We start from the raw sequence: 26,748 nt of genomic DNA on the forward strand, positions 1-26,748 counted from the left end.
AACAAATATAATATCACTTTATAATTATATATATTATATATATATTACCGTATTTAATGCAAGGTTTAAAAATACAAATAAATTTAATACATGTTCAGGTTCGACATAAAAGGTTCATTTCATGAACTGTGTAAAGTTATACAACAAGCTTACAAGAAATGGAGAAAAAGACAACGCCAACGCTTCATTACATGTTACAAGACAAGAAACAGTACATAAACTGCACTTCAAAGAGGCAAAGAACATAAGTAATTCAGTTTTCGAAACGACGATACCGGTGAAATGCCGGATTCCGGCACTTCAAATAGCCTCTCCCGTCGTTTCTCCCCGGAAGGATCGAAGGGTAAAACTTCGATGAATGTTGGATGATGATCACCCTTCTCTGCACATGTGCATGGGCTATAATCACAATGCATATATTATCTCTCCGCTACTATCGATGTCAAGCTCGGGATCGCTGTCGAGGTCCTCCTCCATATCGTCGTCGATGTCCAGGCTACCGTTCAGATACTGATTGAGACTATTTGTATTGGCTGAAGGGATAGTGGCTTCGGAAATGATCTGCATGATCTCGTCGACACTTTGCATCGGTTGATCAGGTTCTTCGAACTGGTTGTTCATCCTGTTCTCGTCCATGAGGTCTGCCGGTAGGTTCTTTAGAAACCACTCGTGGTTCCGAATTTCGGGAATCGATATCCTCTGTTACAAATAAAAATCGAAATTTTCAAGGAACATAGAAGAAATGAGGGCAAGAATATTAACTTGGGTCTCGAGAAAGAGAGAACTAACCTTCGCAGGGTCAGCCACAAAGATTCTCGAGATCAGATGACGGCACTCGGGCGATATATGAACGTAGTCAGGGATCGAGTACTGGACATTTAAAATTCGCTGCAAGAACAGATCGATTTACGTCAGTCCACATTTTAAAAGTAGTTGCCACTGAGTTTATCAAAAGAGGACTGCATTTACATGAATTGTTTTGTGGAAGTTCTTAGGATCCTCGGGGTCTTCGAACGGATACGCTCCGACCAACATAACGTATAAGGTTACACCACAAGACCAGACATCTGCAATCTGACATATTTCATCGGAAAAGAAGATTTCAGCATATACATTACGAAGAAAGCGAAACATGTGCTGAAGGTGAATGTATTATCCTTGCTCTTGTACTACTGCAACATATCATAGTACTTCATCGAAGCATTTCGAGAAGCCGGTCATAAAAACCTTATGCAGGACAAACATCGGGTGACATAGCGATCATAAAAACCTTACGCAGAGTAAAAACGGGTATCATAAAGATCATAAAACCTTATGCAGAGCAATATAATCTGCTTAGTTAGATGGAACTTGCACTACCACAGGTATACGGAAGTTTAATCGGGAAAAATAAGAGGCGATATTACCTTTCCATCATATTCTTTCTTCAGTAACACTTCAGGAGCTATATAAGCAGGAGTTCCAACGGTTGATTTCGGTTGCGAATGCAACACTGAAGACTGGAAAAAGTATTCAATGTCAACATAAACGTAGATGGAAAATCAAGACGATGACGTTGCATGCTTTGCAAACACCCTTCGATGCACTAAACAAATAATATTTGTTACCGAACCGAACAGTAAGATTCAAACTCTACCATGACACAAGCATATCTTATACCTTGGAATACCCGAAGTCGCAAATCTTCAAGCGAGGAGCTGGACTCCCATCGAGTAATGTGTTCTCCAGTTTCAAGTCTCGATGGCATACTTGCTGCAGATAGAAAATCAGCAAAAGGGGGATCTCAGCTGAGTCACAACATGAATTATCTTTCATATTAGTAAAGGGAACAAATCAAACGTAACTCACCATTGCATGACAGTAACTCACTCCCGATATAAGCTGTTGAAAGAAGAAGCGTGCCTGAAAACATACCGAGATGCATAAAAGAAAATTCGAGATCACTAACACTAAAGGAACAAAGATGGGGTGGATCTGGTAGTAACCTCATCCTCACTGAACCGGCCAGCGTTACATATCCGCTCGAAAAGCTCTCCCCCGGATGCATATTCCATTACAATGGCCAGATGTGTCGGTGTTAATATTACCTATACCACATCACAGTTTTCAGCTTTCACTAGTCAAAAAGCTTTCTAGAGGATGGCAAAAGGTAGTAAACATTTAACAATGGAAACAAACCTCTTTGAACCTGACGATATTCGGATGCCTTAGCGACCTGTGGTTGATGATTTCCCTTTGAACGTTTTCGTCTATCTGTTGCACACAACTCAAGAAGAGGGAAAAACACAAAGTCAAACTGATAAATTCTTCATACACACACTTTGCAGCTTCATAATTAAACATGATAACAATAATCAATCAGAAATCACAGAGTTCGATACATGCCGTCAAATTGATAAATTCTTCATAGACTCACTTTGCAAGTTCATAATTAAACATGATAACGATAATCAACTAGAACTCATCGAGTTCGATACATGCCGTCAAACTGATAAGTTCTTCATATGCACACTTTGCAACTTCATAATTAAGCATGATAACGATAATCAGCATCGAGGTTGATACATGCCGTCCCAAATGAATTTCTAAATCCAATACCATTTATGTAACAAAATGTAAACTATGAATCAAGGGACTGAAATTTGCAGCAACAAATTGAACTTCATTAAAGACAGAGTCAAAGACCAGAGTTAGCAATAAAATCAAAGATCACCGAATTGTTCACCAAATTACAATCCACTCAAGCTCAATCATCAAATGCATAAACATGAAAAGGAAATTGAAATTTGCAGCTACAAAATTGAACTTCGTTGAAGACAAACTCAAAGACCAGAATTAGCAATCAGCTCAAAGATCACCAAATTGCAATCCATTCAAGCTGAACCACCAAATCCATAAACATGAAAAAGAAAATGAAATTTGCAGCTACAAAATTGAAATTCATTAAAGAAATTCAAAGACCAGAATTAGCAATAAACTCAAAGGTCACAGAATTCTTCACCAAATTACAATCCATTCAAGCTCAAGTGCTCAACCACCAAATCCATAAACATGAAAAGATACTGAAATTTGCAGCTACGAATTGAACTTCATTAAAGACAAGCTAAAAGACCAGAATCAGCAATATACTAAAAGATTACAGAATTCTTCACCAAATTACTAACCATTCAAGCTAAACCATCAAATCCATAGACAAGAAAAGAAAACCCAGTAAAAAAATCACTGAAATTTTAGAGGAAAGTAACCTTGTCACCTCTCTCGATGTACTTAACTGCAACGAGCTCATCAGTCTGCTTGTCTCTCATCAGGCGAGCCACCCCAAAGTTCCCAGAACCGATATCCTTAACCAGCTCATAACGATCGCTGTCATGCATGATCGGCATATCCATCCCTGGTCCCACTGTTACTGCTTCTCGATTCATTTCTCTTTACTCAAAACAAAGCTTAAACTACAACAAAAAAAAAGACAAAAAAAAAAGAGCTTTCACAGTATCATATCGTGGTTTCAGAGGAAACCCAGTTTGAGATCGAGCTAGGCGGTGATGTCGATGGAGGGTAACGTGGCAGAACAACAACCGTTTGATGAGTTTCCTTTTTAAAATAAAAAAAATGACCTTTGGTTGTGTTTTGGTTGGTGATGAAATGGGATTTTGTCCGTGAAATTTACCCACTTGAACTGATCTCAGAAAGGAAGAAACACATGTGGGAGCTCGTGAAATATGCGGCTTTTCTTCTCCCTTATATTGTGAATCCCAGACTTTACTTTCTTTTTTATAAAAAAGCTATAATCCTCTCTCTCTCTCTCTCTCTCTCTCTCTCTCTCTCTCTAAAGAAAAGTACAGACTTTTTAAAGGGCTGGGTTCTCCTGGTAATCCAGAAACTGAGATCAAGTGTGATAGCGGGGAATCCTCAGTGGAAGGAAAGTTTCATGGACGATGATTGGTCTATGAATTCAGTGAAAAAGAAAGAGTAAACTATGCATTTAGAACATAAACTATCATTTTTTATTTATTTTCGTACTTAAATTTTTAATTTTTTCAAAACCACACTTAAAGTTGTTTTATTTTAGTATCTGTTCAAAATTAATATTAAGTTTTGAAAAAAATTAAAAGTTTAAATATTAAAATTGACCAAAATTGATAGTTTATATACTAAATACGTACAGTTTTAACGATGAGATATTAAAATAAAACAAAATTAAATGTTAAATATAATTTTAAAAAAACTGAAAGTTTAAATACTAAAATAGATCGAAATTAATAGTTTAATTACTAAATACATAATTTAAAAAAAGCCGTAAAGTATAAGGAAATGACATCAATATCCCCGGTTCTTTTAAGTACAGGACGATTAAAATTTTCCTTTTATCTATAATTTTTCGAGTTTGATAATCAATATACAAATATTCTCTTAATTATAGAGTATTTTGATCGTACATTATTGTTTTGTTGAGTATTTCGACTATTAAAAGTTATAGAATGATTATTTGATTATTTATATGGTTTAAACTCGTTTTTTTCTATTAAAAATTGATGGTATTTTGAATTGGACATTAACTATTAAATGAGATATTATAAAATTTAATCACAAAATCTCAAACTACTATTACATCTCAGTCAACATATTAACGTCCAACTTAGACAATATATACTCAAAGATAACTCTCAACCTTTTGACATTAAACGCTTACACCTCTGACATCTATAATACTCAAACTCGGATCCTCAGGAATTATAACAATTCAATTAACACATAGGACTCTTGATTCGTGCTCGTCTAATCTCTTTTTCTTATAGAGTTGGATATGAATTTTACTTCAAAACTCCTTTTTTTAATACTAATTCCTTTTGTTTGTTCCCTTGATAAATTGATCATAAAATTTTGAGTACTAATTTAAAAAAGAATTCAGATACAAATGTGAACTAAGCAACGTAACTTAGCTACTTAATTGGGCAAAAAGAAGTTAAATACTAAATTGAAAATTGAAATTAAATTGAAGTACTAAAATGACCTTATCTTTTTCTTTAATATATTTGTTGGCGTAAATGACTCATTTTTTTTCATTAATACTAACAGAAAAATACATAGAAAAATTTAATTGGCTGAATAAAATATAAATATGAATTCGAAACATTTTCAATTGTATATGAAAATTGTATATTACATTTAAAAAAAATAACATACAAATGTTAATATTATCAATAATTTAATTTTAAAAAATTAAAATTTAATTATGATATTATGAATGAATTAAACTTGAGTAAAAGTTTTTATTTAGGTGGATTATAAGTCGTGATATATATTCTAAAGACTCTCAATCATTTTACAATGAACACTAAAATAACATATAGCCGTTAATACTTGAACTCTTGACCCTACGGATAAAAATCATTCATTTAACCACTGAATTAAATTGATTGTACTGAAATTCGTATTTTTATTTAAACATAGTTTAGCAATCTGTAATGTAATTTATCCAATTTCTGCCCTGATAATGACAAGGAGATAATCTCAACGAGAATTTAGTAACTCTCTTCAAAAAGGTGAACTAGGCATTCAGTAGTTAAAGCATCAGTTCAATCCGCTTTAGTATTTAAATTTTTAATTTTTTTTAAATTATATTTAATATTTAGTTTTCATTTCATTTTAATATCATGTTGTTAAAAACTTAACGCGTTTAGTACATAAACTATAAGTTTTAGTCCGTTTTAATATTTAAACTTTACTTTTTTTCAAAGTTTAACACTAAATTTTAAATGAGATATTAAAATGAAATAAAAATAAATTTTTAACAGTGAATACTAAAATGAAACAAAAACTAAATTTTCGATATAATTTAACAAAAAAAAATATGTACTAAGATAAATCAAAACTAATAATTGATGTATTAATTACCCCGTGCAAATAAGTAAATGGAAAGGAGGAAAGAAGAGAAAAGAGGGGAAGTTAGTTAAAGAGGTGGCAAACTCCAAACCTTAAAACAAAACATTCAAACCCCAAAAGCAACGGTTACGTGTAAGAGCATCTCTTCCCTCTCTGCTCTGTCTCTCCGGCCGCCAAATGTGGTTTCAAAGCAATCAGTTAGCTAAACTTCAGGAGAAAAAAAGAACAGAGCAAATCTTAAAGTTTCCAAAAACACACATCAAACAAATGAAACACATTGAGGAAAACAACAGGGGGAACAGAAGATCACACTGGGTTGTTTTTTGGTTTTTGTTTTTGTAAGAGAGAGAGTTTAACAAAAATGGCGCATGCCCAACCTGAGGAGAAGCCTAAAGAAGAGCCCCACGACAGGTTTCAGATGAAAGATCATCAAGCCATTTCAATGGCTTCTGCAAAGCCAACGACTAGTCATAATAACCCCATTCCCATGGCTGCCGCTGCAAAACAGGCGATCAGTTGTGGTAGTGGGAGTGGTACCAGTGGGAGTAGCAACGGCAACGGGAACGGAAACGGTGTGACGTTCAAGTTCAACGCGCATGCGCCCGAGTTCGTGCCGAAATCGCATACCCAAATGCCGATCTCCGGTTATTATTACCCTTGTTTCCATTACCTCGGTGGTGTTGCAGCTGCAGCCTCCGATTGGTTCTTTCTTTGTGAACAAGAAACTTCTAATTATTTGAACTCTAACCCTAATCTCTCAGTCCCCAATTGTTCTTCCAAGAACGTTCTAACTGACGATCTACGTCAAAAGATCATCAAACAGGTAATCTATCTTGGGTTTCTTTTCTTTTTGCGTACTTTATTTAATAAATTTTAACTTTTTGATGTTTAACAATGACTCACATGTCACATGTGTTTTTTGTACAATCATGGTGTGAAAATAGTGTGATCTGATCCTGATTGTGTGTATGAAACAGGTGGAATACCAGTTCAGCGACATGAGTCTGATCGCGAACGAGTCGTTGTCGAAGCAAATAAGTAAAGATCCTGAAGGCTTTGGTAAGAAAACTTATGAATCCATCATCCATTCCATGAGTTAGTTTCGATCGAGTCGAATTAGTTGTTGAGTCTGTTATATAGTTCGGTACGTAATTCGATCTTCACTCATGAGTATCGGCCTTGCTTTAGTGCCTATATCTTTTATTGCTTCAACAAAGAAAATCAAGTCCCTCATCACCAACCACCAGTTACTGGCCCAAGCACTTCGTTCCTCTTTAAAGCTCGTAAGTTCTTTTAGTTCCATTGTTCTTGTTCAGCTGCAAAAGTAAAACTAATCTGCAGCATCATCTTCATTTTGGGGAATTTTTTTTCTTTCGGAATGAGATCTTTGTTCTTTTGATGTGCTTGGGAAGGTTGTGAGTGATGATGGCAAGAAGGTTCGTCGAAAACACCCGTTCACCGAGAAAGAACGAAAGCAAGTGCAGGTAGTATGTAGGAATTTCCTTAAGATTCGGCCGCTTCTCTGTATGCTGCAGATTGCAATCTACCTTTTCGCTTGTTTTGCAGTCTCGCACTGTTGTCGTAGAGAATTTGCCTGAAGATCACTCTCATCAGAACCTTGACAAAATCTTTAATGTTGTCGGGAGGTTTGGTTTTCATCGCATTCAGTTTCGGTTTCGGTTCCTAGTTTGTTGTCATATGCATAGAAGGGTCCTTTTGCAGCTGATTGTTAGTGTTTATATACAGTGTGAAGAACATCCGAATATGTCATCCCCAAGAATCCAATTCTTCCCGATCGAAGAACGAGTATTTCATGTCGAACAAAGTATGCAAGTTGGAATCAAACTTGTTTTCTTAGCTAAGCCAAGAGATTATTACACAATCTGCCTCATGGTTCCTTTTTTTTCTGTTACTTGTTCATCAAGTTACACGCACTTGTGGAATACGAGTTGACAAGGATTGCCGAGAAGGCGGTATGTTAATGCAGTTTTACTGCTACAAGCCTACAACTTCTTGTGATTCAATTGTTTCAGTCCTTCAAATTCCTCTTCTGCAATGCCATTCAAAGCTTACGTATTCGACGCAGGTTGAGAAGCTAAACGATGAAAGGAATTGGAGAAAGGGTCTCCGAGTAAGGATGCTGCTTAGTCTCTCGGTATGTAGCGTCTTCTGCAATTCACACCTGATCTGTTTGCATGCTTCTGTTTTAATAGAAACCATTTACAACATAAATGCAGCCTAATTCCATTCTGAAAACGAGAAAATCAGAATTCGATGGCATATTAGACGATGACGATTCACCGCATGCTGAATACTCTGACGGTTCTTCTCCACCAAACAATGCTGAATTATTCGAGCCCAATGTAAGCATCCATGTTCATTATACGGTTCCTTGAGTCACAAGCTAACCCAAAAAATCCCTGTCATGTTAGGCTGAAGATAGTGCAATGGGATCAAAAAAGGGATGGTCTAAGTCGCTCGGGAAACTTCGGGGTTGCGCCCAAAGCCTCACCGGACGCGGCCTGCTTCCCGGATCTCCTCAACCCAGCAATGCAGTCCAATGTGAAGCATCGGTGAAACATATGTTGAAGGGCCCGAGAATGCCGGACGGAACCCGGGGTTTCACCATGGGACGAGGCAACCCGTTGTGTTCACCATTGGAGTGATGATGGAATAACTCTCTGCCTATCTTATATTAACCAACTACTACTGAAAATAGCTCTGCGTTTTCCTGGAAGCAGCAAGAAAATGATCAAATAGTTATGCATAGTTCAGTACTGCTTCATAACTATTTGATGGCGATTTCCTTCTGGCACACCATTTTTTTCTGGATTTTTGTTGAGTATTGCTATGGATTCATCAGCTTTTTCTGCTCTGAATCTTGTGATGTATCCGAATAATCCGATCGAATCGTTACATCTGTTTCTTTCATTGTCAAACTCTGTATGCATGCATGCTTGTATGTCCAAGATTTATTTCCCATACACTAATTTGTTCCTAAAAGTTCATAAAGCCCAATAGTGATAACAAAAATGCTCGATCAGCTACTAAACCATTGATCCAAATGGCTCAGAAGGCTCTGCTTCTGAGATACTTGGTCATAAAATACTCAAGCACGGTTCGAGAAACGAAAACCGAGACATGGGGCTGAGGCAAAATGATGTTAAAAATGCCTCACCATGTTTCTTCAGGAACTTTTATCCGGAGAACGAAACGTCGGACAAGTTTATACAGCAGCACCTGGCTTTCCGGGAACGTAGCCGGTTGGAGACGTGACTGCCACGGTAAATGGTACAAGGATGAAAACGTAAGCTTCTTCATATATAGTGTAAAGTGTAAGCATGCTGCCAATTGCTTCTACATCTTGTAATCCATGGTTTCAGCATCATAATCACCATCATTTTTTTATATAACTTGCGTGCGGGTTGAATTTAACCCGATGAAGAAGACCCGAAGATCCGGATATAGGCATCGGTCCACTACTCGTCGACTTGGGAAGAAAGTAGAGTGCTTATTTTGCTACAAGAGCTGATATTGCCTCCATGGATCAGTAGGAACAATGTACTGGGGATAAGCCATGCACTTGTGTGATGGATCTACTCCCAATGGTACATTGTATATCACTATTGACTTTGGCAGCCTGGATTTCACTTGGGACCAGGCAATTACTCTTTGGGATCTTCATTTATTAATTATAATAACATCACTAATATCTTCGTATAACTTTGTCAATTGTAAGATCATTTATTATGGAACTCATCAAGTGATCTCAGTAGTTAAATGGAATGTTATTCTTCCTAAAGGTCTTGCGTCTAAACATCTACGCCCGCAAGTGTGTGTGGGTCGTACTAGATTATTAAAAAAATCACTTATCAAGAAGGTTATATTTCAAAGTACGAACATCAATCTAGTTATGATGGTGCAAGAAAATGTATCAAAGCTTAGAGACAAATGAATTGGGATAGGTTTGGACCACAGATCAACGAAGGAAAAAAATAAAGTTTGGGACAAGAAAATCAATAAAAGACACTCCCTAATGGTGTACCCCAAGGATGCCATAACTTGGAATCAATATTTTTTTTTATTCCGAACCAAGTTACATCGAAATCAAGGATGCCATAATTCGAATGCACTGGAGTTCTCTTGAGACGAACTCGAGCTCGTGTGCTCAAACGAAGAAAAAAAAAAAACACATGATCTTCACTTAGGAGAAAGGAATAAGAGAGAATGATGCATGATTTACGTGTGCATCATGCAGCATATGTACGCCCATCATAGATGCGTGGGCGCCCCGAAGTTGACATACATACACTAATGGCCATCATCATCCATGGAGTTATAATTCATCAGACAATGACTGGTTATATGCTTAAATGGTCGTGCTTTTCTTCTTTTCTTTTGTGTTCGTCATTCATCCAAATTCATGTGTGATGTTTTATAATTTAAAATTTTCAAGTCGGACGAATAATGCATATTTAAATTAATATATTTTTGAGAAATATATCGATTATTTTTTATTCTTTCTTTTGGATCATCCACTAATTCATTCACATTTTGAACCGAAAGCTTTCAAGATACACCTACTTACAAGCGGTTATATTTATTCTAAAGACTTTCAATCATTTGACAATGAAGACTCAAATATCGGCAATTTTGCTCCCATGGAGCTCTGAAAATAAAGAATGGCTAAAATGGGGAAGGAGAAAAATTATTTTCCCAAATAATGTATTTTGAATAGTGCCATTCACTGTTGCTCTCTTCTCCCTCTCTCCCTCTCTTCTCCTCCACTCCTGCAGCCTTTCTCTACCTCCTCCTCTGCTGCAGATTTATGTTTGAAGGTGAAAAGTTTGAAGGCGTGCATGGCGATCTAGCTGGACCTGCATGACGACATACTGCTTGATCGTTCTGTACGACGCATGGAGGACATGGCGACCTGCACAGGTCGCCCGGAGCAGTTGGCGACCAATTCTTTTACTGTATAAATCACCCTATCTCAACAATTAATCTTTCAACTTCATTATCTCAAGAATTTTTTATTTTGAAAGCATTATTTCGTGATTTTTACCCTCAAATATCCTACAGGCTCTAGTGTTAGAACCTGAGACCTCTAGGAATAACAATCATTCATTTAACCAATGAGACAGCTTGGTTCGTGATATAGTAACAATCATACTAATCAAATTAGAATTCAATTTACAAAATATCAAAGATTTTAAATACATGAACGAAGTTAAGATTAAATATTAAAAAATATAACTAATAAAAGATGAGAAAATAACCTCAGTGACCAAAAATCCCATATAATATACGATTTTAACCAACTTTTTCCGGATTTGCCAAAATGACCAACAAAATCGCAATGCGATCGCTAAATCGCAACGCGATCTCCATTATCGCAAATTCGCGTTGCATTTTCGCAATGCGATAGTTGAAAATCGCGTTGCGATGGTCTACAGTACCGTTGCGATTTTCCCAATTCGCAATGCGAATAAGTAAATCGCAACGCGAATTGGGAAAATCGCAATGCGAATAAGTAAATCGCAACGCGAATTGGGAAAATCGCAATGCGATACTTACTATCGCAATGCGATAATACAAAATCGCAACGAGATACTGACTTTCGCAACGCGATTCTGACTTTCGCAACGTGATTTACATAGCGCCATTCGTATTAACGCGTATTTTTTTTTCAAATTCCAAACACGAATTTTTTCTTAATAAATCGGAAAATGAACCGTCCACAGTAATCGCAACTCATAACCTCAAACCCAAAAACACAACACTCAGTCACATCTCCATCTCTCACTCTCTACGGCGAAATCCGTCCCCATCTCCGAAGATTTCCGTCCCCATCGCCGGCGAAATCCCTCACAACCATTCACAGTCAAAAATCCCTCACAATCATTCAGAAATGGAAAATCAACCTCCGAGGGTTAGTTTTTTTTTATTTTTATTTTGAAATTTTTGCATTATTTTAGGTTTTTCATATTGAGATTGATGATAAGTTTACTGGTAATTTCAATAATAGATTAACCATTTCACTTAGATTTCTTATTAAATTCATTCGATTGCTGCCAATACTGCTAAACTGTTTAGCCTGTGAAGTTAGTATTTGTCTTTGCTTTGTCTTTTGGTTGAAGTAATGCAGAAGAAGAATAGTTTCGAGAATGAAAATCGCAACGCGGAAATAACTATCGCAACGCGAAATAAAAATCGCAACGCGAAACCAAAATCGCATTGCGATTTTCATTTCGCGTTGCGATTTTCATTTCGCGGTTGCGATTTTCATTTCGCGTTGCGATTGTCTGGTCGCGATAGTCATTTCGCGTTGCGATTCTCTCGTTGCGATAGTCATTTCCGTGTTGCGATTCTCATTATCTCGTTGCGATTTTCATTTCAACCAAAGACAAAAACAGTGTTGCAAATTTTAGTTTCAAGAATAAACTACTATTTATGTTTATTGTTTTGTTTTGGTATATCTTGACAGTGTAATTTTTGGTATATCTAACTTGGTATGTTTATTGTTTTTTTGTAGAAATTTTTTTCGGCTTCATTGACATTAAGGAATAAAGTTAGCCTAGCCACTACAATTGCTTCGAAGCTTTCAACTGCACAAAGAAAATTGTTTGAAGAAACCTGCTTCGGGCCATGGCTGAGAGTACAACATCCGGGTGGAGATGCTAGTTTGACCCATTTGTGGCTTCAGACCATGACTAGCGATCTACCCGACAGTATACAACGTGGTGAGGAAGAGATATGGTTTCATTTTCCATCGGCGTATACTTGTTTGGGCGGAAGGAGTTCTGCTTAATCACTGGTCTACGATTCGGACACGATGATGTAGGCCGGTACACTCGTCATATCACCCGCCCATCATGGTTATCCAGGGTTTTTCCTGATGAGTCAATAGAGAAGCCGAACTTACACGTCGACGACATGAAGAAATTGTTTAATAAGAAAGATGGTTTTACTCGGATGAATGACGTCGATGTTGTCCGAGTATGCCTTCTACTACTTTTGTATGCCGGCTTTTTAGGCAGAGAGGCCAGACAACCTATTCCTCAGGAGCTAATATTATTGGTAGAGGACCTAAATGCATGGAATCTGTTTCCGTGGGGTTCGTATATATGGAAAGCTACCTGGACTAAGTTGTCGTCTGCCTTTGATGACCGCAAAAGTTTGCGGGGCGATGGGTCGAAATACACTTTGTCAGGCTTTGTTTGGGCCTTTAAGGTAAGAATTTCTATATAATGTTTTCAAAATTATAATTAATTATTTAACAATTACTAATGTTTGTTATTATATTATTTGTAGATTTGGATATTCGAGGCTTTCCCCAGCATGCGGACATATGCATTAAAATCCTCAGATGATATTCCTAGGGCTATTTCCTGGAAGAGGAAACGTATGTTGGATTGGGAAGACTTAATACCATATGCGACAATAAATAATGTAAGTTAACACAAATACTATCATATATAAACAAGTTATTAATAGTAGACGTTTAACTTTGTTTTAGTTTTTATATTTTTAGGAGGCCAACACTCCATTAATGAGACTGACGCCCACGGAGGCTGAGCTTGCCACTGATTGGTGGCAAGCTAGTCAGCGTTTTTTTGATGGCACGAATGATGAGCAGCCTCCACTTCCTCCACTTCGAGAGCCATCACCTCACCTAGAGCCATCACCTGATCGACCCGACTATACACCTCTACAACGAGAGCCATCACCTATCTCGTCACATCATCGAGTCTCTTCTCCACCATCACCTCATGATAGGCGACCGACAAAGATGCCACGACTTCTATCTCCTTGTTCTCCACCTCCACGGGATGAGTCAAGGGAGTTACGTGATGAGGTCAATGCCTTGCGTGAGGAGATCGGTACTCTACGCGATAACGATGGTGCATGGCGTGTGGAGGTGTCTACTTTACGTGGTGAGGTTGCCGCTCTACGTGAGATGGTAGTATCGTTGCAGAATGAGGTTCATACTCTACGCAACGAGGTAAGTTTGAAATATATTTATCTTTGTTTTCACTGTTTAAATATCATGTCTGTTTATTTACTGATATTTGTATTTTTATTTAGCGGACCGATAAGGTGGATGCTTTACGTCGGGTTTTTCTTGCACGACAGAGTTCACGCATCAGACGGCGTGCACGTGCTATTAAGTCTCCGTATACCCCAATAGTGCGAAGACACCGCAAGAAGAAGCCCGACTCGCCTATCATCCCTCAAGAGTCCACTCCTATCGTTGAAGAGGCCCCTATCATTCCTCGAGAGTCCCCTCCCACCGTTCAAGAGGCCACTGTCATCGTTGAAGAGGTCCCTCCCACCATTCAAGAGCCCGATTCACATGGCGTCATATGTAGGATTCTTGAGAAACCCTCTGACGTGCCGGACATGATGGATTCAAGTTGGCTCTCGTATGAGTTACCGGCCAGTACCATACCGGTATCTGAAGAGGAGAGGAAACAACTACCGGACACAATTCTGGATAACACCCTTTGGGCTAAGACCGCAGTTGATTTTTATCTACATGAGCGAAGCCAGGGGTGTTTCACTGATATATGCAAGCTCAATGATGATATCTATTTGTTGCTTGATCGGTCTTGGTGGGGCGTATTATTAGGGGTCGAAGACAATGGCTATTTCGATGGAGGGGTAAGTCTTATATTTTTCTTATACTTTCATTTGATTATTTTTTTTGTAAATTTATGTAAGTTACTAATATATGTCTTTTTTTGTAAAACAGCATATCGATGCGTGGGTGTCACGTCTTCTAATAATTAGGAAACTTAAGGAAAATAAAAGAAATACACGGTATACAATTATGCCGACGTCTTTTAACGCCGTTCACTTGAAGAATCAACAAGATGAATCATTTGCGTTGGGCAATGGACAAGCTAAACTTTATCCTGCATGGTGGGAGGTCGATAAGGTTAGTGTTTATTTTAGATTGAGTTTAAAGGTATTCATAAATAAGTGCGCAAATGAATGAATTATTACTTATGATTGCAGGTGTTTATCCCTGTTTTGGAACGTAACCATTGGCTTCTCGTCGAGCTTCAGATCCCATCCCTTAAGGCAATAGTATATGACAGCATGATAAATTACATATCATTGGCTGATTTAAGAGATATTATTAAGGGATGGAGCACTTATTTGGCTAAATACTTGGATGCGATAAATTATTGGACTCGTTCTGGAAACAAGAAGCCAAAGAAGCTCAATATTACAGTTAGCAGAGACGAGACCGCACCACAACAAACGAAAGGACCCAGAGGGGATTGTGGTCCTCTCGTATGCTTGGCGTTGGACCGTTTGATCACAAGAAGTATAAAGTATCTACCTCCCACCGATATAGATAGAGCTGCAGTAGGCTTGTGGTTTCGACATTATATGGATAGATCAATATATACGAGACGCTGCCTACCTGCATCCGCGTTATAAAAATGTCCATAAACAATTGGTATGTTTATAGGCTTGTGGTTTGAAAATGTTTGGTTAAGTACCTAGAATTCAATAATTTGCTGTTTGTAGGTTTTAGATGTGTAGAAAGTGTTGTTTGAGCAAATGTTTGGTTTATGCAGGTTAATCTCAGAAGTGAGCTGCGTGAAAATGATGTATGGCTGCAAAAGTTGATTCAATAGTAGAAGTGTTATTTTCTCTAATAATTATTACTTATTTTTTGATTGTTTAATTGATTTATAAAAGGTGATTTGTAAAAGTTGATTTGTTTAATTGATGTTAACATAATTCTTATTTGTGCTTGTTTAATTGATTGAAATGTAATGGTTGATTTTGTTGATTTCAATCTGCATTATGTTGAAGGCAAAAAGTACTATCGCAATGCGAAATGAAAATCGCAACGCGAAAATGAAAATCGCAACGCGAAATTAAATTCGCGTTGCGATTTTCATTTCGCATTGCGATTCCCTCGTTGCGATTTTCATTTCGCATTGCGAAATTAGCGTTGCGATTTTCATTTCGCATTGCGATTCTCTCGTTGCGATTTTCATTTCGCATTGCGATAGTAATTTCCGCGTTGCGATGAACATTAAGATGATTGCCTATTAAGTGATAACAACTGGAACAGATCATAGCAATTTTCAAACTCAAGTTACTAATACATGCCTAACTGAAAATGTTAAAAGTTCACACATAAAATCTACATAATACAACGTTTGCATTTAAAAATCACCTAAGTTAACAGTCCCAAAAGGTGAAGCCAGTTGTGATTGGGATTTAAAAGATGATTGCGATTTTGATTGCCTTTTTCTTGACACCATATGAGCTTTGGATTTTGATGATGATCCATATTTTGGTAGAGGAAAAGATGATTGTGATGGCACTGGTGATCCACATGTCAACCTTGTATGACCACTTTCCTTGCACCGACTACATGTCGATCTCTTCTTCTCTTCACCCTTAGACGGTATACGATCGTGACTTTTTGGTCGGCCAGGTAGCCTTCTGTCCATGGCTGGTGGCAAAACTGTTTGTAAGTCATCTGGTATGTCCCACTCAGAAGGATGTGAAATAGGGTAGACAATCTCGGCATAAGTCTGTCGATATACTTCTGTAGTGTAGCAATCCATAGCGTATGTGCTTGAATCATCTTGGTTTAGATGAAGAGCAACTTTTATAACATGGCCACATGGATAACCAGATGTTTGCCATTTCATACAATTACACGTCCTTGCATTTAGATCGACAAGCCCATTTAAGTTATTATCCAGTACTTCAAACAAAGTGTTTGAACATGGTTCAACTCTCCATGACGTTGACTTCACAACACGTTTTGTTATCTTTTTTTCAGTCCATGGTGTAACACAATATTCCAATGTTTCTGTAAATTTAAATAAATAATACTTAGTAAAATATATGATAAGTTACGAATTCAAAGAAATAATACCTGCATGGTTTCTTTTCTTGTAGTACCACTGTTGAATAGAGGCTCGAAAAAACTCCATTAACATAGTAATGGGTAATTTCCGGGAATGATGACTTAGAGCGTTAATTGATTCTGCACTATTAGACGTCATGAAACCATATCTTGCTCCAAGTTGATGTACTCTTGACCATCTTTCAAACCCGACATCTTCTAGTGTTTGAGCACACTGAGGCAAAACATGTCTTAAACAGTTTATATGCTTATTGAAATCCACTTCCCGATAAGCCTTTACAGCCTTCCAGTATGTCCATTTGTGCTTTTTCATACCAGCAGACCTTGATTTTAGATTTCTATACAAATGAACACCACAAAGTCCATGAAAAGCATCTGGGAAACACCTTCTAACAGCGTTGTCAATTGAGTTTGCCCTATCGGATATGATTGTCAGATTGCTAATAGGACCTATGCAATCCCTAAGATGCCCCATAAACCATGTCCATGAATCAGAGGTTTCAGATTTGCCAATCCCGTAAGCTATTGGCAATATCCCATTGTTAGCATCCATGGCTACTGCTAATAAGTTTACTCCAAGGTATCAACCTTTCAAATGTGCTCCGTCAACTATAATAACTGGGCGCATGCAAGTAATAAACGAACGAATCTACAAAATAATATACACAAGAAATATAATCATTTAAATGTGAAATGCATGTAACTAACAGAAATGAGTCAACAGAATTATATTGATTTACTAACCGCAGCACCAATGGCGATAAACAGCAACTCAAAGCGTCCATCTCTATCTGTTTTGATATGAGTTACCGACCCAGGATTTTTCAGCTTTAAATTGTGACAATAAGCCGGCAGTTGGGCAAACGATGCTTCTGGCGACCCCCTCAACAATTCCAAGGCATAACATTTGGCTCTCCAAGCTTGAGAATATGATATACTAATCTTGAACCGAGCATTCATGTCAGTCATAATTTCATGTCCCCGATATACCATGCCATTCAAAAACATTAACTCAGCCAGAAAACCACCAACACCTTTTGTTTGCCTGTCTATGGTGAGGAAAAACTTGGGTTCTTGAACATGTATGTTTATCAATAAAAGTCCTAACTTGAAACATTGCGCAATCTTTTATCCTCTTTGCAATCATACGCCACGTACAGTTTTTGTCAATCGTACACCTTGTTTCGAAACGATCTTTGCTTGATTTGTTAACTTTTAGTTGATAGCCATCTTCCACACATTTCGTATACAAAGCTATCTTCAAGTCTTCCTTTGTATCAAAACAATCATCTTTCTTGATACGAATAACTTTTGTGTAAATTTCAACTGCTTTCTTTGCCAACTCTTCTTCCGGTAACTGAAGTAATTCTGGCATATTCCAGTTATACTCCCGTGGCATTTTCTTTTCTTCGGGGACTTTTTCTTCTTCTTTTTCTTCTTCAGGATTATATGAATTACAGAATGGATGTTCAACATGTTCATTCACAGTCGTAACTTCCTCCTCATTATCATCAACAACATCTTCCTCGGCAACGGGTGTTTCATCATCAAAATTCGGGTATTGACCAATATCAAAATCATTACACGCAGGGTTTGTTTCTTCTTCTGAAACATCATCAAAATCCGTGTATTGACCAATATCAAAGTTCGGGTATTGACCAAGATCAAATTTCGAATACTGACTAGTACTCACAATTTTTTCTCTTGGCTCATCATCGTCTAATTGGTCAATACGAAAACCGGAATTTGGTGCTGAAAGTTGATTTGGATTTGGATTAGAGAAAGGCTGTGGGTTTTTTGACCCACTTAGTTGATTACTACCCGCTACTGACCCAACAATACTACTTCTAGGTTCAACAACATACAATGTAACATCATCACTTGAAACATTAATGTAAGCAATGAATCATTCAACATCTTCATTGTCGGTTAACAAATAAACTTTACCATTTCTCTGATAAGATAGTCTAAATCCACTTAGGGGCTCTAAATTCAATTTCTTTGAAACACGTAACATTAGGGTTTCATAAGTTAACTTCTTTAATGACAGTTTTAGTTGAAGATTCATGGGTAAAGGCATATATTGTAAAACACCATGAACATTCTCCCATGACCCTCCAAAACACAAATCTATCCAAACATGATCAACATTAGATGATTTCATGGTTGTAACTAAACAAACGAGATGCGAAACTAAGACCTGTTGCTGGATGGGGAAGGATGTCGTTGGATATTGGAACAAATGTCGCCGGAGAAAGTGATAGATGGAGATGGAATGAGTTGCGATTTAGGGATTTAGGTTATGAGTTGTTGCTGCTGCGTATATATATATACACTAAAAAATTGGCTTGCGAAACTAAAACCTGTTGCAAACTTTGAAACTCGCATTACGATTCTGTATTATCTCGTTGCGAAAGTCAGAATCGCGTTGCGAAAGGCAATCATTTGACCATCGCAATGCGAAATGCAAATCGCAACGATAGAATCGCAATGCGAAATGAAAAAGGCAACGAGGATTAACATGCATAAACTTTTAACAATTATTATTGAATTCTAGGTACTTAACCAAACATTTTCAAACCAAAAGGAGTATATATGTTAACAAAACTTGCATTATGTGTATTTTATATGTGCACTTTTAACATTTTCAGTTAGGATGTATTAGTAATTTGAGTTTGAACATTGCTATGATCTGTTCAGTTGTCATCACTTATTAGACATTCATTTGACTATCGCAACGAGAAAATCGCAATGCGAAATGAAAATCGCATTGCGATTTTCTCGTTGCGATTTTCATTTCGCATTGCGATTTTCATTTCGCATTGCGATTTTCTCGTTGCGATAACCATTTCGCGTTGCGATAGTCTGTTTTGCCTTCAACATAAAGCAGATTGAAAATCAACAAATCAACAATTACATTTCAACACAAATTATGTACACATCAATTAAACAAATCAAGATTTACAAATCATCTTTTACAAATCAATTAAACAATAAAAAAAGAATAATAATTCTTATTTCTTCATCAATTATTGAATCAATGAATCAACAACTTTGTGACCCCGTACATCCATTTCACGCAGCTCACTTAAGGATTAACCTGCAGAAACCAAACATTTGCTCAAACAAGACTTCCTACACATCTAAAACCTACAAACAACAAATTATTGAATTCTAGGTACTTAACCAAACATTTTCAAACCAAAAGGAGTATATATATTAACAAAACTTGCATTTGACTTACCAATTAACAATGGACACTTTCATAATGCGGATGCAGGTAGGCAGCGTCTCGAATATATTGCTCTAGCCATATAATGCCGAAACCACAAGCCTACTGCAGCTCTATCTCTATCGGTGGGAGGTAAAAACTCTATGCTTCCCGTCGTCAAACGCGCCAAGCAAAGGCATACGAGAGGACCACAATCCCCTCTGGCTCCCGGCGATTGCTGTGGCGCGGTCTCGTCTCTGACAACTGTGACATTGAACTTCTTTGGCTTCTTGTGTCCAGAATGACTCCAATACTTAATCCCATCCAAGAATTTAGCCAAATGAGAGCTCCATCCCTTTAAAATATCTCTCAAATCAGACAGTGATATGTAATTGATCATGCTGTCATACACTATTATCTTCAGGGATGGGAGCTGAAGTTGGACGAGAAGCCAGTGACGACGTTCCAAAACAGGGATAAACACCTGCGATCATAAGTAATAATTCATTTATTTGCGCACTTATTTATGAACACCTTTAAAAAATTTAAAAAATAAACACTAACCTTATCGACCTCCCACCATGCAGGATAAAGTTTAGCTTGTCCATTGCCCAACAAAAATGATTCATCTCGTTGATTCTTCAAGTGAACTGCGTGAAAAGCCGTCGACATTATTGTATATAGCGAATTTTTTTTATTTCCTAAGCTTCCTTATTATTAGTAGACGTGACACCCACGCATCGATATGCTGTTTTACAAAAAATATATTAGTGAATTACATTAATTTTTAAACAAATTAATCAAAATCATATATAAGACAAATATAGTCTTACCTCCCCATCCAAATAGCCACTGTCTTCAACCCCTAATAGCACACCCCACCAAGACCGATCAAGCAACAAAAACATTTCATCGTTGAGTTTGCTGATGTAAGTATAACACCATTGGCTCCGCTCATGTAGATAAAAATCAACTGCGGTCTTAGCCCAAAGGGTATTATCCACAATTGTTTCCGGTAGTTGTCTCCTCTCCACTTCAGATACCGGAAGGGTACTAGCCGGTAACTCATACGAGAGCCAACTCTCATCCATCATGTCCGGAACTGGTGGGGGTTTCTCAATACTTCGATATATTACCCCATGTGAATCGGGCTCTGGAATGGTGGGAGGGACCTCTTCAACGATGATAGTGGCCTCTTGAACGGTGGGGGGGAATCTTGAGGGAGAATAGGGGCCTCTTGAACGATTGGAGGGGACTCTTGAGGGATGACCGGTGAGTCGGGCTTCTTCTTGCGGAGTCTTCGCACCATTGGGGTGAACGGAGATGTAATAGCACGTCCACGCCGTCTGATGCGTGAACTCCGTCGTGCAAGGAAAACCCGACGTAAAGCATCCACCTTATCGGGCCGCTAAAAAAAATTAATACATAAATCAGTAAATAAACAGACATGATATTAAACAAAGACAAATATGTTTCAATCTAGCATTGTATTCACCCAAATCATTATTCTATCATAGTTCACAAAATGCTCAGATAACATTCCAGAAGTAAGCACTTATATAAACATTTAAAATGACAACATATATAAACATTCCAGAAGAAGAATAGTTTACTTTCGCAACACGAAACTTAAAATCGCAACGCGAAATGACTATCGCAACGCGGAAATGGCTATCGCAATGCGAAATGAAAATCGCAACGACAAAATCGCAACGCGAAATGAAATCGCAACGACAAAATCGCAACGCGAAACACAAATCGCATTGCGATTTTCATTTCGCGTTGCGATTTTGTCGTTGCGATTTCATTTCGCATTGCGATTTTGTCGTTGCGATTTTCATTTCGCATTGTGATAGCCATTTCCGCGTTGCGATAGTCATTTTCGTATTGTAAAAGTAAACTATTCTTCTTCTGCAAATTGAAACTTGAATGGATTGCATTACTTCAACCAAAAGACAAAAACAAAACCAAAAACAAATACTAACAAAACAGTTTAGCAGTATTGGCAGCAACCGAATGAATTACGAGTATGAAAAATCTTAAACTTACCTCGTTGCGTAGAGTATGAACCTCATTCTGCAACGATGCTACCATCTCACGTAGAGCGGCTAACTCACCGCGTAATGTAGACACCTCAACACGCCATGCACCATCGTCTTTGCGTAAAGTACCGACCTCCTCACGCAAGGCATTGACCTCATCACGTAACTCCCCTAACTCATCCCGTTGAGGTGGAGGTGGAGAACAGGGAGATAAACGTCGTGGCATCTTTTCCGGTCGCCTATCTTGCGGTGATGGTGGAGAAGAGGCTCGATGATGTGACAGAATAGGTGATGGCTGTCGTTGTGGAGGTGTATAGCCGGGTCGATCAGATGATGGCTCTGGGTGAGGTGATAGCTCTGGGCGAGGTGATGGCTCCCGAAGTGGAGGCTGCTCATCAACCGTTCCATCAAAAAAAATGCTTACTAGCTTGCCACCAATCAGTGGCAAGCTCAGCTTCCGTGGGTGTCAGCCTCTGTAGAGGAGTGTTGGCCTCCTAACAATATAAAAGCTCAAACAAAGTTAAACGTGTACTAGTAATAACTTGTTTATAAACATATGGTAGTATTTATGTTAACTTACATTATTTATTGTCGTATACCGTAGTAAATCTTCCCATTGCAAGGTCCGTTTCCTCTTCCAGGAAATAGCCCTGGGAATATCATTTGAAGTTTTTATTGCATATGTCTTCATGGCGGGAAAGGCCTCAAATATCCAAATCTACAAACAATATAATAACAAACATTAGTAATTGTTAAATAATTACTTATAATTTTGGAAACATCATATCAAAATTCTTACCTTAAAGGCCCAAATAAAGCCTGTCAAAGTGTATTTGGAACCATCGCCATGCAAACTTTTTCGATCATCCAAGGCAGACGATAACTTATTCCATGTAGCTTTCCATAAATACGAGCCCCACAGAAACAGGTTCCACGCATTTAGGTCTTCTACCAATTTGATTAGATCATTTGGAATAGGTTGTCTGGCCTCTCTGCCTAAAAAGCCGGCATGCAAAAGAATTAGAAGGCATACTCGGACAACGTCGACGTCATCCATCCGAGTAAAACCATCTTTATTATTCAAAAATCTTGTCAGGTCTTCTACGTGTAGACTCGGCCTCTCCAGCTCAGGAAAAACACGGGATAGCCATGATGGGCGGGTAATGTGTCTAGTGTACCGACCTACATCATCGTGTCCGAAGCGTAGACCGGTGATTAAGCAAAACTCCTCCCGCCCAAAACACGTATACGCCGGTGGAAAATAAAACCATATCTCTTCATCACGACGTTGTATAGTCTCTGGTAGATCGCTAGTCATGGTTTGAAGAAACAAGTGTGTCAACATCGCATCTCCACCGGGATGTTGTACTTTCAGCCATGGCCCGAAGCATGTATCCTCAAACATTTTTCTTTGTGCAGGTGAAAGCTTCGACGCAATTGTTTTGGCCATGCTGACTTTATTTCTCAAGGTCAATTGAGCCGAATAAAAGTTCTACAAAAACAATAAACATAATAAATTAGATATACCAAAAACTACACTGTGAAGATATACCAAAAACAATAATAAACATAAATAGTAGTAGTTTATTCTTCAAACTTAAATATGCAACACTGTGAATTTCGTATTTGACTTTGTTTTTTGGTTGAAGTAATGCAATTCATTCAAGTTTCAATTTGCAGAAGCAGAATAGTTTCTGAAAATGAAAATCGCAACACGAAAATGACTATCGCAACGAGAGAATCGCAACGCGAAACTAAAATCGCGTTGCGATTTGCATTTCGCGTTGCGATTCTTGGTTGATTTAATAAGCAATCTAAGTGAAATGGTTAATCTATTATTGAAATTACCAGTAAACTTATCATCAATTTCAATATGAAAAACCTAATAATAATGCAAAAATTTCAAAAAGAAAATAATTAAAAAAAACTAACCCTGGTTGGTTGATTTGGTTGATTTTCCATTTCTGATTGTGAGGGTGGCTCTGAGAGATTAAATAGACGGATTTCGCCGGAGATGGGGACGGATTTCGTCGGAGATGGGTGAGAGAGTGAGAGATGGAGATGGGACTGAGTTGTGATTTTAGGTTTTAGGTTATGAGTTGCGATTACGGGATATACTGTGGACAGTTCAGTGTTCCAATATATTAATATTTATGTTTGGAATTTAAAAATAAAATAATTGGGCAGGATACTAATGGCGCTTTGAAAATCGCATTGCGATTATGTATTATCGCGTTGCGAAAGTCAGTATCGCGTTGCGAAAGTAAGTATCTCGTTGCGATTTTTTATTATCGCATTGCGATAGTCAGTATCGCATTGCGATTTTCCCAATTCGCGTTGCGATTTACTTATTCGCATTGCGATTTTCCCAATTCGCGTTGCGATTTACTTATTCGCATTGCGAATTGGGAAAATCGCAACGATACTGTATACCATCGCAACGCGATTTTCAACTATCGCATTGCGAAAATGCAACGCGAATTTGCGATAATGGAGATCGCGTTGCGAATTAGCGATCGCATTGCGATTTTGTTGGTCATTTTGGCAAATCCGGAAAAAGTTGGTTAAAATCGTATATTATATGGGATTTTTGGTCACTGAGGTTATTTTCTCATAAAAGATTTAAAGAGAAAAATTACATAAGTTCAAAACAATTAAAAATCAGGGTAAAGTACACAAATGATCCCCTAACTGTAAGTATATTTTATTAAGTTAAATTAAAAGTTACAAAATGATCATCCAATTATAAAGTGTTGTTTTCTTGAGTTCATCGACTATTGAAAGTTACAAATAGTCACCTGACTATTCATTATGTTCCAAAATTATCCTTTACCGTTAAAAAATTAACAATATTCTAAGAACTAGCTGATTATGATAAGATAAAATATGATCACAGAATCTCAAACGACTATTATATCTCAACCATCATGTTAATGTTCAGCTTAGACAACCGTTAATTTTTTTAACGAAAAATGATGAGTTTGAAATATAATAAATAGTTAGATACTAATTTTGTAACTTTTAATAGTCGATGGTCTTAACAAAACAATACCCTAGAGTCAGATACCATTTGTACACTTTACCCTTAAAAATTATTAGATATTCAATGTAATAAATTAAAGAAGACAAAATTTTAAATTTATTTAAATTTAAATTAAAAAAAACTTAAAATATTATTAAATAAAAAAATTATACATAATCCGAACTATCCGAATATATATGGACAACGGAATTTTTACCATCCATCGCCATCTTCCATCATGTGTGAAATCGTGGGTTCTTTCTCCATAAAAAGCATGTATTATATTTAAGGTTTAACTACTTCAAATACCATCGACCTTTAAGCGCTGACTTGTTTATACTACCAACATTTTAATTTTATTAATTTTAATACTAATGTTTATTTTTAAGTGCAATTATTTCACTCTACCGTCAATGATTTAATGACATGATGACATGATTGTGATGTAGCTGATGTGGATGCCTTATCTAAACGATGCCGTTTTAACGTTTTTGTTTTAGTGCTCAAAAGACCCAAAATAACGTCGTTTTGCTTTATCCCTAATTTTCTTAGGGACTAAACTGAAATTTTCCCATTTCTTTCTCCTCCTTATCTTCACTGTATCTCCTTTTCCATTGTTTTCTAGGCAACCAAACAGATTTTCCCGACAAACACAAGGTCTTCAATTATGTCAAGGCTTATGCAAAGCACTTCGAGCAAGGGTTCAGTGGTGTGCCAAATATCCCAGAATTCCCTCCGAACAAGGGTCCCGAAGCATTTCATGGCAAGGTGATACACTCCATGGACTACGCAGCCATGGAAGATGCAAAGGCGGTGAAATTCATCAAAGGCAAAAGAGTTATCGTTGTTGGGTTCCAGAAATCCGCACTGGACATCGCCATGGAGTGTTCCACAGCAAATGGGATGGAAAATCCATGCACAGTTTTATACAGGACAGCACACTGGAACCTCCCTCATTATCTTCCTTGGGGGTTTTCATTTGTGCATATGTATCTTACTCGTTTCTCGGAGCTCATGGTTTCATAAGTTCGGTGAAGCGCTTCTCCTTGTTCTTTTAGCCACAGCTTTTTTACCTCTGGTAAACTTCAAATCAAATGGGATGCGTTTGTATATTTTTTTCACTTTTGGTTATTTGAAAGAGATGGGTGTGTTCGAAATATGTGGAGAGTGACATAAGAAAGAAGCTTCGTTTGGCGAAGAATGACACCGTACCAACGCATAGTTTCCTCCATGAAATCTGTTTGGTTGCTAAGAAAACTATGGAAAAGGAGATGCAGATGAAGAGGAAGAAGAGGGGAAAAATAATGAGAAAATTTGAGTTTAATCCCTATGAAAATTAGGATTCAAGCAAATCGACGTTATTTTGGATCTTTTGATCACTAAAACAAAAGTGTCAAAACGACGCCGTATGTCAGCGACTTCACGGCATGTCATTACCATGTCATCGTGTTGTTAAATCATTAACGGCGATATGATATAATTGAACTTAAAAATAAACGTTAATGTTAAAACTAAAAAAAATTAAAACGTTAATAATATAAACGAGTGAGCGCTTAAAGTGGGTGATATTTGAATTAATTAACCCTATATTTAATCATTTTTGCAGATTAACTTGACAGTGACATTATTTCTTTCCGCAACAACTTTGATGATTTATTATTGCAAAAGAACCGATGAACAA

The 26,748-nt window shown here is 37.4% G+C and overlaps 2 protein-coding genes and 1 pseudogene across 3 annotated transcripts; 2 read left to right on the forward strand and 1 right to left on the reverse strand.

Annotated features, from left to right (window-relative positions):
* Nucleotides 1-405: 405 nt before the first annotated feature.
* On the reverse strand, nucleotides 406-3,770 carry LOC120171394 (serine/threonine-protein kinase SRK2E). 2 transcript variants are annotated; one of them, XM_039179097.1, is made up of 9 exons: nucleotides 3,246-3,770; nucleotides 2,179-2,253; nucleotides 1,986-2,087; nucleotides 1,849-1,902; nucleotides 1,660-1,752; nucleotides 1,407-1,499; nucleotides 970-1,074; nucleotides 790-888; nucleotides 406-699 (listed from the first exon to the last, which is right to left on the reverse strand). In XM_039179097.1, exons 1-9 carry the CDS (start codon nucleotides 3,420-3,422, stop codon nucleotides 406-408), a joined length of 1,092 nt encoding a protein of 363 aa, XP_039035028.1. In that variant the 5' UTR covers nucleotides 3,423-3,770. The 2 variants fall into 2 exon arrangements, with proteins under 2 accessions (XP_039035028.1, XP_039035029.1); XM_039179098.1 differs by having other exon boundaries at nucleotides 3,254-3,301.
* A 2,409-nt stretch (nucleotides 3,771-6,179) lies between these two features.
* LOC120171409 (la-related protein 6C-like) lies at nucleotides 6,180-8,807 on the forward strand. Its single transcript, XM_039179113.1, has 10 exons — nucleotides 6,180-6,706; nucleotides 6,861-6,942; nucleotides 7,072-7,166; nucleotides 7,296-7,367; nucleotides 7,450-7,529; nucleotides 7,630-7,708; nucleotides 7,809-7,856; nucleotides 7,970-8,038; nucleotides 8,121-8,246; nucleotides 8,316-8,807. The coding sequence occupies exons 1-10, from the start codon at nucleotides 6,245-6,247 to the stop codon at nucleotides 8,547-8,549; spliced, it is 1,347 nt and encodes a 448-aa protein (XP_039035044.1). The 5' UTR covers nucleotides 6,180-6,244; the 3' UTR covers nucleotides 8,550-8,807.
* Nucleotides 8,808-9,052: 245 nt separating this feature from the next.
* Nucleotides 9,053-26,678, forward strand: LOC120171564 (annotated as a pseudogene).
* Nucleotides 26,679-26,748: the final 70 nt, after the last annotated feature.

The sequence above is a fragment of the Hibiscus syriacus genome, unplaced genomic scaffold (assembly GCF_006381635.1).
Source record: "Hibiscus syriacus cultivar Baekdansim isolate YM2019G1 unplaced genomic scaffold, ASM638163v2 tig00111834_pilon, whole genome shotgun sequence".
Lineage (NCBI taxonomy): Eukaryota > Viridiplantae > Streptophyta > Magnoliopsida > Malvales > Malvaceae > Hibiscus > Hibiscus syriacus.

Excerpts from the sequence above, each read along its gene's own strand:
- LOC120171409 (XM_039179113.1), top strand. The coding sequence starts at position 6,245 with ATGGCGCATGCCCAACCTGAGGAGAAGCCTAAAGAAGAGCCCCACGAC. Across the intron at positions 7,368-7,449 it reads AAGAACGAAAGCAAGTGCAG|TCTCGCACTGTTGTCGTAGA; the intron begins GTAGTATGTAGG and ends CTTGTTTTGCAG. Across the intron at positions 7,857-7,969 it reads CAAGGATTGCCGAGAAGGCG|GTTGAGAAGCTAAACGATGA; the intron begins GTATGTTAATGC and ends TATTCGACGCAG.
- LOC120171394 (XM_039179097.1), bottom strand. The coding sequence starts at position 3,422 with ATGAATCGAGAAGCAGTAACAGTGGGACCAGGGATGGATATGCCGATC. Across the intron at positions 2,254-3,245 it reads ACATCGAGAGAGGTGACAAG|ATAGACGAAAACGTTCAAAG; the intron begins GTTACTTTCCTC and ends TGTGTGCAACAG. Across the intron at positions 2,088-2,178 it reads ATATCGTCAGGTTCAAAGAG|GTAATATTAACACCGACACA; the intron begins GTTTGTTTCCAT and ends GATGTGGTATAG.